General features: G+C 39.4%; 1 protein-coding gene across 4 annotated transcripts in view; it reads right to left on the bottom strand.

Moving 5' to 3' along the window:
* The window catches only part of LOC149208002 (exocyst complex component EXO70A1-like), a 268,698-nt gene that overhangs the window by 74,342 nt on the left and 180,045 nt on the right, over positions 1-14,311 (bottom strand). For all 4 annotated transcript variants that reach the window (XM_089393981.1, XM_089393980.1, XM_089393979.1 and 1 more), the window contains exon 7: positions 185-390. In XM_089393981.1, coding sequence (XP_089250107.1) covers positions 185-390 — 206 coding nt within the window. The remainder of the gene's footprint in view (positions 1-184; positions 391-14,311) is intronic.

Raw genomic sequence — 14,311 nt, 5'->3', positions numbered from 1 at the left:
GATCCCCATAACCATCTGAAATGTCAGAAAACAATTATCAGACAATGTTCAGATAAATTACAATGCAAATAATATATTTAAAGGGATGGATAACTGTACTTAGGTCCTTTCACCTCATTACTATTATCTTTTTTGTATGATTATACCTGTTTAATTCCAAACCATGTAGCAGAAGAATACTTACCCAAACAAAAATTTTACATAATTTATAACATAGCTGGTCAGAGGATGAACGGTGCCATCATTTATTGCTGCCTTACTGGAATCTTTTTCCACTGCTTCTCCAAATTCATCCAATGTATTGCATACTGTCTGACCCAACCTATTCATTAATCCTTCAAAACTAGACAGACATTCTGCAGATGCTTTTGCTCCAAATAATGCCTTAACCTACATGCAGCTGCATAAATAAGTTAACATCAAAGCCATTCCCACTCGAATTAGAGATAATACTAGAAAGAGTGACAACTACCCCATATTACTATGACAAACATTGATGCTTAATTCTGACATTTTCTACATTGATATTTTGATCAGTTTTCGTACTAATAGAAAATAAAATGTTTTGATAATTTCTGAATGCCATGTCTCCTTGACAGTTTGATTCTAATAGAATCTAACAATTTTCTTATTATGGACACTCTTTAAAATGATCATCATATCTCATAAATTTTTGGAAAGAACATCATGCTAGCAAACAGATCGCATGACTAAAATTTGGTAATGAGTGGTTAAAAATCAGATCTGATGGAAGTCTGAAATGAACAAACTTCATTTACCCAATGTGAAATTAACAACTTGGTTCAAAAAGTGAATATCCAAAATAAATAGGATAACATAAAATAATCCATAAAGATTAAAATAATGTATTGTATGTTAATCAAGGTTGTCATTGATGTCAATATGGCATTGACTGAGATGTCAATATTCTTGAGATGCTTGGTTCCAGACAATGATGCCATGACTCTTGGTGGTTGGTTGACTAGGATAACATCAATGAAGATGTCAATTCACGAAGAAGTCAAACCATGAAGAAGTACTTGAATTAACGATGATGTTGCCAAGTGCCAATCATGCGCCTTGATTGATGATCTAGATCCTAAGTGCCAATGTTGATTTGGGGTAGCATCGGATGTGATCTAGGGCTCATATTTTGCAAGGAGGCTTGGGCACATGTATTCTGAAGAACCCAGAAAGTGTTTTGGGCAGTGTTGCGGGGGAGCGCCCCTCCCCCCCAATCCCGCTCCCAATCCGCACTCCGGGGGGAGCGACTCAGGAGCGGGTCGGGAGTGCACTCCCTAAAAAAAAACGCTCCCTGCCTTTTCAGGAGCGTTTAGCCTTTTTTGCAATTTTTTTTTGCAGTAATGTTCCAAATGCAATTTTTTTTCAAAGAAACAAATAAGTTTTGAGTGGGGCAACTTAATGATCAAGCCTATGGCCCTAGTATTGATATGCGATTCATGGGAATGTTAAATTATTAAAGTAAAAGGATGAAAATGAAGATTAAGGAGAATGCCACTTTTACATCCTTTTACTTAAATTTTTAACATTACCATGAAATGACTCAGGATGTTTGAGAGTGGTTCCGACCTCATTGGATTTCATATGGAGAAAGTAGAATTTTAGATTTCATTCAAAATCCAACAGACTTATTAGTTTTTAAGGATTTCAGGATTGCAATGTTTCCATTGAATTTTGTCACGTATTAGGGTATGGAACTCGTATTTAATCAAGAGCACCAATCCCTCTATGTACCTTAATGTTAGTGACATTGGTTGTCGAACTCCTCTATCATGACCCTCCTAAGAATGTACACATCACTCAAACAAAATCTTGCCTTGACATGCTATGTTTTTTCTATCTTATATTAATGCTTAGAGGGTGATATTAATGACAAATATCCCTATACAGATATAGAGGTAATGATGAAGATACCTCTAGATATTAATGCTTAGAGAGTGATATTAATGACAAAGATCCTAATTTTCCAACAAGACTAAAAAACTAGACATTTCTCATGGTGGCAAGAGGCCCAAGCCTAAGCAATAGATAATAGATTTACTTGTCTTGTCTAGTTTCTAGTAGTTTTTATAACCATTGACTCTTTCATATTTATTATGATATTTTTTAAAGTTTAAACAATATATGACAATTTCAGTTTGAAGTCGGCAATTATAACTCGTTAGTAATGAATTATGAATATGATGCTTCATGAAAGTTGAAAGTTGTTTCATTTCATTTTATAACATTTCATTTCATGTTAGATATTATTTGTTGTAATGGTTACACTTAGCTTACAAGTACAACTTTGGTGATCAATGATGATAAATGTTATATATTGAATTTTGAAAGCTTGAAACTTTAAGATTGATGAATCACGAGACTCAATATGTTGTATGTTACTATGTTACTAACTTGTGGACATGGTTGATGAAGATTATAACTTCTAGATGACTGTTGTTATATGGTTCAATCTATGTTTTCTTATATCTAATTCATAACTCTACATGTTTTTGTTGACATATATGTATCAAAATATAAAAATATAAAAAATATATATTATATAAAAAACGCTCCAGGATTCTTTCCCAAACCGGGAGCTTTTGAAAATGTCGCTCTCGCACCCGTTTTTGCTCCCGCTCCCCGCTTTCGCTCCTGCTCCCAAGTAACACTGGTTTTGGGAAATTCCACCCAGAGACAATTTTATTAAAATAAATAATATTTTTAATGGGACCCTAAGTCTAAATTTACGAAACTAAAAATATTAATGGGTATTAATCTAATTGTAGGTGTAACTTCTAGAAGAAGACAAGGATCAAGCTAAAATGATCTTAGCCATTGATTAGCTTTTAATCTGGGCCGTTGAATATCAACGAGAAGATTATTTAAGAGAGCTTGAGGGTCATTTGGAAAACACACTGAGAGATCAAGAGATCGAATTTCTGAAGTGAAAAGTTCTCAGGAGGAAGTTCTGATCGAGGTGATTTCTTGCAGTTGAAGGGCAGGGATAGCATCCGGAGAGAGAGATTTTCTCAATAGAAGAATCATCAGCAGAGACAGGCAAAGAGTGATCCAGCAGCACAGACACAGGGCCATGCAGAGGCAGCGTAGAGGGTGAGAATGAGTCTGAGATTTCACTGGGTAGAGTCAGTTTCAGAAGCCAGGAGTCTGGGTGTGAGATAGAGACTCCGGGCAGCAAATCGATCAGTAAACTAGGTGACGTAGTGCCTAGAGAGGTTGAAGTAGAGACTGCGCATACGCAGCGTAGGGCATGCCATAGGCACTTCATCTAGTGTCCGGATCAGCTGGGATTTTCTCAGTGATTGTGTGAGGTAATCTGAAAAATCTTTATGCCAATATTTCTCTCTGTAACTGAATAACCCTAGAGCTATTCAAAATTTGCTACTGCTTAATAATAATAAACCCTCAGAGCCGCTGCACCGGTTTTCCCACATTGGGTTTTTTTTGGGGACATTTGTCCAAAAATAATGGTGTCTATTTTGTTGTATTTTCTTTCTTGCTCAGTCTCTTGTTTCCACATAATATTTAATTAAGTGAAGGCTGAAATGTATGTATTATGATATTTTCCATAGGAAACTGCAAGTAATTTGTTAAAGGAATTTAACAAATAACAGTGATATCATTAGTTGCTGCAGTAGGAATTCTTATTGTGGAATTTTCACAGCCAATATACAACCTCGTGATGCGAAGGATTATACTTGATGAAGCCATACTTTTGATGATGTCATACTCTTGAATGACCACACTTAATGATGGTGCTTAATGAAGGTTGGAAGATAAGATGATGACATGGAAGATCTCATTTAATGGTTGGAAGACTATCTTACTATCTTGGAACTTTCCTAATGATGAAGTTGCCTATGTCATATCACTGCACTACACTAGTACATGATGACACTATGACATATCAAAATGACATGGATGAAGCATATCATGATGACATTATGACCCTATATCTATGAAGAACCCAAACATTAGAGAAGCCATATTGTCCTAATTAGCCTCTGCACTAAACAATTCAAGGGCAGTCACTAAGAAAAAAAATTCACCACCTTAGAGGCAACCTCTCAACATGGGACCTAGACCATCTGGAAGAGGACTTTTTTCTCTTTCCAATGAGCTATTACTTGCCCCAAAAATCCAAAAAGTTTGTGAGATATTGATTTTTAAGTTAAGGAAAATAACCTTGTCATTGAGCTGACCTATGCTCAAGGACACAAGTCGGCCTCCAAACAGGGACGTGTTCTTTCATTTTGCTGTGCAAGAACCACTATTTATTAGGGATTTCAGACATCATTCTTGCTATCCTATTCAGTGAAATCTCAGGACCTCAACCAACATCACAGGAAGAAGGAGAAAGCTTAAAGGAATCGTTTTTGGGTTTGATATTATTGAACACTCGTTGAAACAACTCTTTGATGATTGCATACATCTCTGTCTGAACACAAGTTCCTTGGACCTGTCATACAATTCATTACAGTGCTCGGATCTCTATAAAAACAATGGCTCTGACTCCTTAAAAAACTCGAATTAGACAGTGGACTATGGTGTAAAACTCAAACTCGGACTGTGGATTTATTTCAGTGCTCAAATTCTTGACTAAGGTCTCGGACTGCAGTACCTTAACTGTGATCATTCAACAGTGGTAACCTTCTAACTCAGGCAGTGATAATTGTTGATTTGGGGTAGCATCGGATGTGCTCTAGCCACGAAATTTGTTGGAGAGGTTAAGGCACATGAGATCTCCAATACCCAGAAAGGGTTTGGGCAGATTCTAAACAGTTTGTGAGATATTAAAATAATTAATATTTTTAATGGAGTCCCTAATTCTAAACTTAGGGAAATTAAAATATTAATGTGAATTAATATAAAACTGTGTTAGAATGGTCCAAAAGACATGGATCAAGCCAGTTCTAATATTAGCTGTCAATTTGTGACTTAATCTCGATTGTTGATATGTCAACGAGAAAAGGATAAGAGGAGGCTTGAGGGTCACTTGGAGAATACACCAGAGTGATCAGTCATTCTATTCTCTAGAGCGGGGTTTGCTAAGAGAGATAGAATCAGTGATTAGTTGCAGCGAGGGGCAGTGAGTACGAGGCAGAGAGGCAGGGACAATGCCGAGAGACTAGCGTAGAAGCAGAGAGAGGCAGACGCACAGCGAGAGGGAGCCATGCAAAGGCAGCGAAGACTGCGCAGTGCTAGAAGGGCTTGCGTCATCCACGCAGAGGCTGCAGGAGTGACTCAGAGAGCCAGAGAGGCTGCGCATAGCCTCAGTACACTGACATAGAGGGTTTCACGTTGACGCAGAGGCCAGCAGGGTTGACACTGGGCTTCAGATTGTGTTGGAGAGGGGTTTCGTGGAGCAGGCTTTCCAAATACCAGTTTTCGAAGAGAGGTATTACTGCCACTTTTTTTTTTGTTTCTGTCGGGTTAGCCAATTTGGCACCTATTGTACTCAGAAAAGAGCTGCTTAATAATAAAACCCTCAGATAGTTGCACTGGTTTTCCCGCATTGGGTTTTTCCGGGGACATTAGTCCAAAAATAACAGTGTCATTTGTGTGCTTGTTTCTATTTCCTTCAGTTGATGATCTGTAATATGTTGAGCATGCACTTGTATTTATTTTCAGTATTTACATGGTAAATAGCTTGTTAATTAACAGAACAAGTAGGTAGGAATAAATCAGTAAAGTGCATGGAGGGTTTCTAACTGGTAGACTTAGAAACTTCAACAATAATCCTCCTCAGACTATGGTAAAATAACTTGTGATGTGACTGTACTTGATAAATTATCCTCAGACAGTGATACACCTTCAGAACTGTGCAGCATTTTTCAATGGTGATACTTCTTTGGTTTAACCTTTTTGGCTAAGTTTCATTACCTCAGATAGCTCAGACTGAGGAGAAGATACCTCGGATTGTGTGAAACAGTTTGGTGTATGGTAAAAGCACTGTGACATGGATTAAGTGATTGTGCTTAAAAATCAAGTGGACCAGACAGTGGCTTGGATAGAAGCGTGCAGTGGCTTGATATTTGTGACATAGCTAGACCTTGGTGAACTAAGATTGCAACAGTTTCAAGGGTGAAGTCTATGGTGGAGCTATTTGAAGTTAACCTCAAGTGAGGTCAAGCACAAAGTACAGTGAATTGAACGGTGAAGGTGCAAGCCAAAGACAACCAAATAGGATGTTGAGAAGCCTTAAGAGATCTTGAAGATAAAACTGAAGACCATGATGCATTATTCATCATGAGGTGACTTGGAGAATCTAATTGGGTACCATGAAGGACAGCGGAGACACCTTCATGTGAATAGATCAAGGTTGTCATTGATGACGTACCGTGGAGACTAAAGTGAAGGGATAGCTGAAGACTGACAGGGCTCATTGAAGAAGACATTGGGAGTCATGAAGTATAACGAAATACATCTTGACGAAGTAAAGTGAGGGTTGGAGCCCAGGAGATTGGAGCCTCGAAAAGACAAGGTTGGTGCCTTGGAGGATAGGGTTGGAGCTCTAGAGGATCGGAGTCCTCAAGAAACCAGGGCAGAGCCTGAACCAAATATAGGGTTGGAGCCCTTGACGTCGGTGCCTCAAAATTGACAAGGTTGGAGCCTTGGAAGTCCAAGTCGGTGCTTGGCAAAATAAAGGTTGGAGCCTTGGAAGTCCAAGTCGGTGCTTGGAAAAATAAAGGTTGGAGCCTTGGAAGTCCAAGTCGGTGCTTGGCAAAATATAGGTTGGAGCCTGGGAGATTGAAGATTGGAGTCTTCATCTAGGGTTGGAGCCCTATACTATTATTGTACTTGATTTATTGTAAAGAAGAAATTAATAAAAGTATTTATTCTATTATTGTTCATTTTGTGTTCTAAATAAAAGAGATCTAACTGGTAAAAATAACAATTGAAAAGAAATACAGATTCACCCCCCCCTCAATTTTCCAAAATCGAATATGAATATAAGAGATACATGACGATTATGATGCCATGTGATGGTATACTTAAGTATTGACTAGCAACAATGGTTGATGGGTCATGTCCTCAAGTTAGGATGTATCACTTCATTTAATACTATTATTTATTATTTAGTTTATTTAATGCTTATATAAGAATCGTGTGAAGGCATTACAAACTGAAACAAAGACATATATATGCTTCGTCCCCAAAGATTTTTTATGCAAAAAGCTTTTATGTCTTTGTTTCAGTTTGTAATGCTTATATATATCTATATATATATATATAGATATATGCTTCGTCCTCAAAGATTTTTTATGCAAAAAACTTTTATATCTTTGTTTCAGTTTGTAATGCATTCTCACGATTCTTTGGTATTGAAGCTATGATGGTTGACATTACAAGACGATATGAGTTATGAAGTGTTGAGAAGAACTGTCTTAATTGTGAAAGGATCAGACCACCCTAATTCAATTTTTTGCAAAACTGTGTAGTAGTGGCTTCTGAGATTTGTAAAATGATAAGATTCCACACTCAAATTTGTCTTTAATATAATATGATCTTTGGTTAACTTCTCATATTGATTTCATATTTGGCTAGTTCATTGAATAATACAATGACTTTTATAATTAGGATGATAAGGAATCCTTGCATTTGGTGTCTTATTTTTGGAAATTTTGTTATTTGATACCTTTGGATATAAGATTCATTGTAAACATCTTTATTATTTTTGATGTCAATTGGATCTATATTCATCTTGTGATTAGGATGATAATAAAGCATCCTTAGAACATGGTATTTTCTTTGATGTTCACAATGCCTTGTTTTTTTTCCCCTGGAAAAATCGTAATCTTTCATTAATGATTGAAAAATTACATGTTGTAGATGCCTCTTGGCATATGCTGATTAACAGATTATCAAAAATGCTGCTCTAATGATGCATAGATCCTTGCACACCACGCAGGGTGTATGGATTTCATGAAAAAACTGGTATATGCAAAATATTTTGTATAGTTGGGGAAAAGTCAGGCTTTTCTCCCTTTTTTCTTCTCAACCTTTCTCCAATTCCCCTGTGACTCTGTGGGAGTTATGAGTGCTAATGCATTTTCAGCCACAGGTTGTGGGTTATCAGAATCTGATGTGTCTGATGTGTGTATGCGTTTATTTCTGCCCATGTCCATTTCTGCTCTTCTTGCCAATGCTGTCTCTATATTGTCCTGTGGACCTGTGTCTTCTACAACTGATTCTTTATTCATCTGATTGTTCTCATTTGGGTTGTCATATTCCATCTCTTCTTCCTCCTCATCATCCGGGGGAGGTGGTGGAATGTACCAACCTTTTGCTTGTTTTTCCGTTTTCTTTTTTCTGCGGCTGTCTTTTTTGACTGCTGGGCACGTGCTTTGTAAGTGTCCTGTTTGCCTACATGTTCGACATCTGAATGCAGTGTTTTCATAATCTAATACTTGTGTCCAGCTGCTCTGTCTATGCTTCAGCTGGATTTGGTCTGGCAGGCCTTTGCTAAGGTCTACTTCCACACATATTCGTGCAAAAGTATATATTCTTTCCTCCACTCGCTGGGTGTCCATTTTAATGTAGCGCCCAATTGTGTTTCCAATTCCAGTGAGTACTTGCTGGTTCCAGAGATGTATTGGGAGGTTGTGTAGCCTCACCCAAACTGGCATCTTCGAGACAACCATTGTGTTTGCATCAAATCCTGGGAACCATGGTGTAATGAAGAGTCCAGTGGATCCCCAAAACCAAGGCCCTTCCTGCATTACTATATCTCTGTCTGTTGCTGATAAAAATTTCACAATAAAAAACCCCTTGGAGCATAGGTGTACTTCGCATTCCGTGGTCCAGTTCGTGTAGATCCAAATGAACAGATCCGCTGGTTTGGGCCAATAGCAGTTAAATCTGCATATTATTGCCTGACTTTCATATATGGTGCATTGCTCGTCTATTTCTGGTGTATTTATGTTGTATTCTGGAGTGTGTTCCAGCTGTTCCACTATGTATGGCCTTGCGTCCATACCTGTTTGGTTCGGTGCTGTTCCTTCTGTGTTTTTCCCCTGTAGGGCGTTTTTGAAGGAAATGTTGCCTGGTTTTTTCCCAATTGAACCAGTGCCACTTCCTCCCGCCCTGTCTGAATTCTTGTTGTTGTTAGTTGCTCCTCCTCTTAGCCTCAGATTGAGGATGATTGTTGACAGAGGTGTAATTCTATATTCCCAGAGGTATTTTGTTTCTTGTAACACTTTGCCCCCATGTATCAAGTTTTGGATTCTGATGGGGTAACCCAGCTGTTGCATAATAATTTCCTGCATTTTCTCAACAGTATCTGTGCCTTTTACCCAGATTAATTTCGATTTTCCTTCTAGATTTTTTATAAAAACTTGAAATCTGTGATCTCTTACCAGGTTTCCAGGTGTTGCTTTTGGCAGATCTAACCCTGTAGTTCTGCTCAGCTCCTTTTGCTCGCCTTGACACAGCTTAATTGGTGTGGGAGCTTCCCGATCTGACCTGTTAGAGGGTCGATCTACCACAAGAGGGTCTGAATCTATAAGTCTGGGACGCTGTCTGTTCGCCATACCGCGGAACGGTGGATTTAATGCCCCTTCAGGGTTCCACGGCAATTTGCTTTCTAGATCTGCATCATAATAAAACGGATCCACGTTTTGATAAGCCGTGATCTGGAGGTTTTCTTCATACCTTTGATAGTGTCGGCGGAGGGCTCCATTATTGCTCCAGGCCGCTCCCTTATCATGCATTTTCTCGCGAGCAGCTACGGACTTTGGGCTGTTTGTCAAGTGCTCGATCTGAATACTTTTCCTCTGCTCCTCCAAACCCTTTATGCCGCTCAGGAGCTTTCCAACTGTCTTCGCCGCCTGAGGGAGTCCTGTATTCCCCAGATCTGGGCCGGATCGCGCCTCCGATTTCCTTGAGCGCCCTGGCTTCTGCAGATAGCATAGGGGCCTTGTTCTCTGCGCGCCGCTGAAGACCCACGCAGGATGCACCGCTTCCAGCATTCTGGGCTCTCCAGAGGGTTTGCCGCTGCATGAAAGCGCCATTGCCGTTCGAATCCTCTCCTCTCTGCGTTTCCCCGGTCTCACGACGAGCGATCCCTTACGTCACTTTGTACAATTATTTGGTAGCCTTTTATATTTGACTCATCCACAATGCCTTGTTTTACTTTCGACAGTGTCTTTTTTGCAAACTTGTGTTGCTTTATTGATCATTAAATGTTATTGGTAGACATGCTTGGATTTTCTATCATTTGTACTTCAACTGGATTAGTCATTGTTTCTTTATTTATCAATGCTTCTTTGTTGGTAAGTTGCTCTAACTTTTCCTATAACAAATTCTCATCATTCGTTAGCTTCTTAATTTGTGTAAGCTTTCATTACGATCCCTTGGGAAAGAAAAACTTTCATCATTCTCTGACTTGTTGGCTTTGTTTTCAAGGTCCTGATTCTTTCGCTTCTCATCTTTTAACCTTCTGATTTGTTCAAGCAACCTCTTGTTAAGATTCCTTAAATGAGAATTTTCATTTTGGATAAGCTATTCTCGAATTTCTTCTTAAGATCCTGTTTCTTATCTTTTAATTCCTTGACTTGTGCAATTAACTCTTGATTATGATCTTTTAGGCAAGAACTAACTTATCATGCCAAGTCTTCAAAAAATTGCTCTCTATCATGCTCAAGTTGTAACTTTTTACTATTCTCTTTATGATATGCTAGGCCGTTCTCTAAATTTTTTATTTGTGAATTATTTTGATTTTCGTTTCTTTCACAAAAAGGACATTTATCATAGAAGGTATTCTTTGTCGAACACAGTTCATGGTTTACTTAATCCCCAACTTAGTTCTTTGATAATTAGTGGGTACACAAAAATAGAAATGACCTGTTACCCGCCAAAATGTGGGTACCTTAAGAGAAATTGTTCCCTGTTGAAATTTCTAAGTCTGACACATTAGAAATCTCTACTGCATTGTCTGGTTTAATTTCTCCTACTTGTTCATTCCATTAACAAGTTATTTATAAATATAAATATTGAAATAAACACAAATGTTGCGTTAACTCATATACAAATCAGCAACTGAAATAACTGATACAAACACACAAGGGACATCGCTATTTCTGGATAATCGTCCCCGGAAAAACCCAATCCCAGAAAACCGGTGCAGCAGTTCTGAGGGTTTTATTATTATGCAGATTCTCGAGTACAACTAGGGTGCCAGAAATGGCTCACCCAACAAAGATTGTTACACGGCAGTAATACCTCTTCTCGGAGATAGATATTCAGCCTCTCAACTCTAGTCTGTCCCACAAAAAATCACCTGGCGCTTCCTCTTGGCCCTAAGTCAGCCCTGCTAGCTTCAACGTAGCTCCTGAAGCCTCTGCGTCAGCCTCCTGGCTCCCTGCATCAGCACTTGGCCTCTTTGCCTCACCCACGTAGGCCTCTCTGCCTTTGCGTAGTCCCCAACTGCCTCTGCGTAGCTCCTGCTGCCTCTGCGTAGCTCCTGCTGCCTCTGCGTCAGCCTCTTCGGTCCCTGCGCTGACCCTCTGGCACTACCCTGCCTCTCTGCTATGTACTCACTGCCCCTCGTTGCAATAGACCACTAGCTTAAATTTTCTCAGCAAGCCCCGCTCCAGAAAATCGAACTGACTGATCAATTTTGGTGTATCTCCAACTAACCATCAAGCCTCCTCTTATACTTTTTCTGTTGAGTCTTCAATGGCCGAGATTAAGTCTCTAATCAACGGTTAAGATTAGATTTGGCTTGATCTATGTCATTTGGAACATTCTCACTCAGTTTTATATTAATACCCATTAATATTTTAATTTTCCTAAATTTAGACCTAGGAACCCCATTAAAAATAATAATTATTTTAATCTCTCTCTAACCGGGTGGAATTTCCCCAAACCATTTCCGAGTCTTGGAGATCCCATGAGCTTTAGCCTCTCCACCAATTTTCATGGCTAGAGCACATCCGATGCTACTCCAAATCAACATTCCCCTCATTTGACAGCCAACCAACTAGCAGCCCCATTGATCAGCACACAATGTGATGCCATAGATCCTCCAGATATTGCACTGATCAGATTTCTTTCTCCCATTCAGCATTCCTTCTTCCACCAGCATTCAATTATGGTCACCAAAGAGTGGATTGGTGTAGATTAGACTCATCTGCTGTTCCAGGATGCAGAATCGGATACCAATATAATGAACATGAAGGAAACTGGGAAGAATCAACTCATGATGACAGTAATACATTACGTTGTGCTCATAGTTTGGGGGTTCATAAGGAAAAACTGATTATAGGAATACCCCAGAAAATAAATCTGCAGCAATAAGCATTCATGATCATATGGGGTCAGAAAAGTCCAGTTTCATTTCCAGCTCTGCATTTGTCAGAGAAAGGGTTGATTTTGAAGTCTATATTTCAGATTCCATGGGTAAGTTGCATATGAAAAATTGTCATGAAAGTGTACAGGGTATGGATAAAGATCAAGAGAGTGATGAAACTAGCGAGGGGTCAAATCTTGATGATGGTTGTCTGCAGTTTTCTTATCTCTTGTCTCTCCTTCAGAACATAACAAGTTCAGAAAATCAGAGTGGATGTACAGCATTTAGATATCTCATTTGAATGGAACTTGAAGGATATGCTGCATAAAGAACATGGCAGCTGAGATATATAAGTCTGCTGAAGATTTAAATGATATTGGGAATTCTGAGGCATCAATGTCTTACATAGATTATGATAGTAAGGCTTTAAGATCTGGTTCTTGAGACCGAAATTGAAGGCTGCAGTTAGGGATGCTTTGTCAGCTTACAATGTACATCTAGACCCAGGTCAGACCTCTATAGCAATGTCTTGAGACAGATCTAATGTATTGCTAATCTCTAGAAACAAAATTTTCCAGAACATGGCTGCAGACTCTCTCTTTGAAGGGACAGGCTGGCCAGAGAGTTTTTAACAGACTTCAGGCTGAGTTGTAGAGCTGATGGCCATGTGAAATAATGCCCAAACAGTTAATATATATAGGTGGAAGCACCGGAGTATAACGGACTAATAAGACAGATCTGCACCTCTTTAAAATTTGAAGTTGGATCCCAAAATAACGAGGGCCGACCTGTTTATATGTGAGAGAAATGTAATTTACAATGCAGAGCCAACCTTAAAATGACCTAAAGTGAAGTAAGTATGAGGCTAGGAACTTATAACAGTCAATCTTATCTGAAGAAACCCCACTTTTCGCTTTGGGTAACTTTGAAGATTGAGCAGACAGCCTGGAAGTCCACTTGCCCAGTGTTGATCTCATCCTTGGAGGTGAAGTCAACTCCCTTTAGGGGTTTGTGCGCCCAATATGAAGGGTTACATGGCAGGTTTCAAGTATAATTGCACGATTTTTGGTTCATTCCAGGACCTTTGGAGACTCGACACTGCAACAGCACCCCTTATTTTCCCTTCATTTGTGGAAAAGAGTCACCTTTTGAAGGCCTAAGCCCCTAATCTTTGTACATGTGGCATTAGAAGCCCCATTTAGCATTAATAGATTAATTAATTTGTAGAGAGGGCCTTTTTTCCTCCTTAGGCTATAAGGGATTTTAGGTTAGAAAATTATTCGTTTATTATGACGGAAGTTGAGCACCTCTTCTATAAATAGAGGTGCACTTCCTGTCATTTTCTCATGTAGTTTTGGGGGAGAAACCCCATAGCAATCTGAAATTTCTGCAATTTTTCCTTGTAAATTTGGGCTTTGGATATTTCAAGTGAAGCTAATTGTCTTGGGGAATATATGTTTTGAATAAATGGAATTTTTGTCGCACAGAGTGTCTAGGCACCGTGACAACGCTCAAATAGGGGGCTGTCACCCTGATCCCCGATCTCTCCGTTTATGCCATCTCCCTAGGCTAAGGGGGGTAGACCCTATGGGATAAAGGAAGACCAACTGGGAATCAGCTGGCTTGGGAGATGTTGGAAATAATACTGAGAGGGGGGGGGGTGAATCAGTATTATCACTGTTTTACAAAACGGCCGAATCGACTCCGACTCGGCCGAGTCGAACCGAGTCAAAGGCCTGGGGAGTGACTCGGCGAGCTAACCGGTCCGGTTGACCGAGTCACATATGACTCGGCCGAGTCATATGTGACTCGGTCAACCCGGCCGGGTCCGTTATGACTCGGCCGAGTCACTGTTGGGATGGCTGGGCAGCGTAAATGATAAAAAAATTTCACTTTTTTGGTAATTTTTGACAAAGTTAAATGCAGTTTATGGATTCCAAAGGGTAATAGTAATTTGTTAAATGCTTTTGGGGTCCATTTCCCCCTCCCAAACCCTAT

This window comes from Pinus tabuliformis, chromosome 1_2, assembly GCF_031772625.1.
Source record: "Pinus tabuliformis cultivar Carrire ecotype Pingquan chromosome 1_2, CPIR1, whole genome shotgun sequence".
NCBI classification, from domain to species: Eukaryota; Viridiplantae; Streptophyta; class Pinopsida; order Pinales; family Pinaceae; genus Pinus; species Pinus tabuliformis.
The sequence above is the reverse complement of the archived record's forward strand: the minus strand, read 5'-3'. Positions and strand labels throughout refer to the sequence as shown.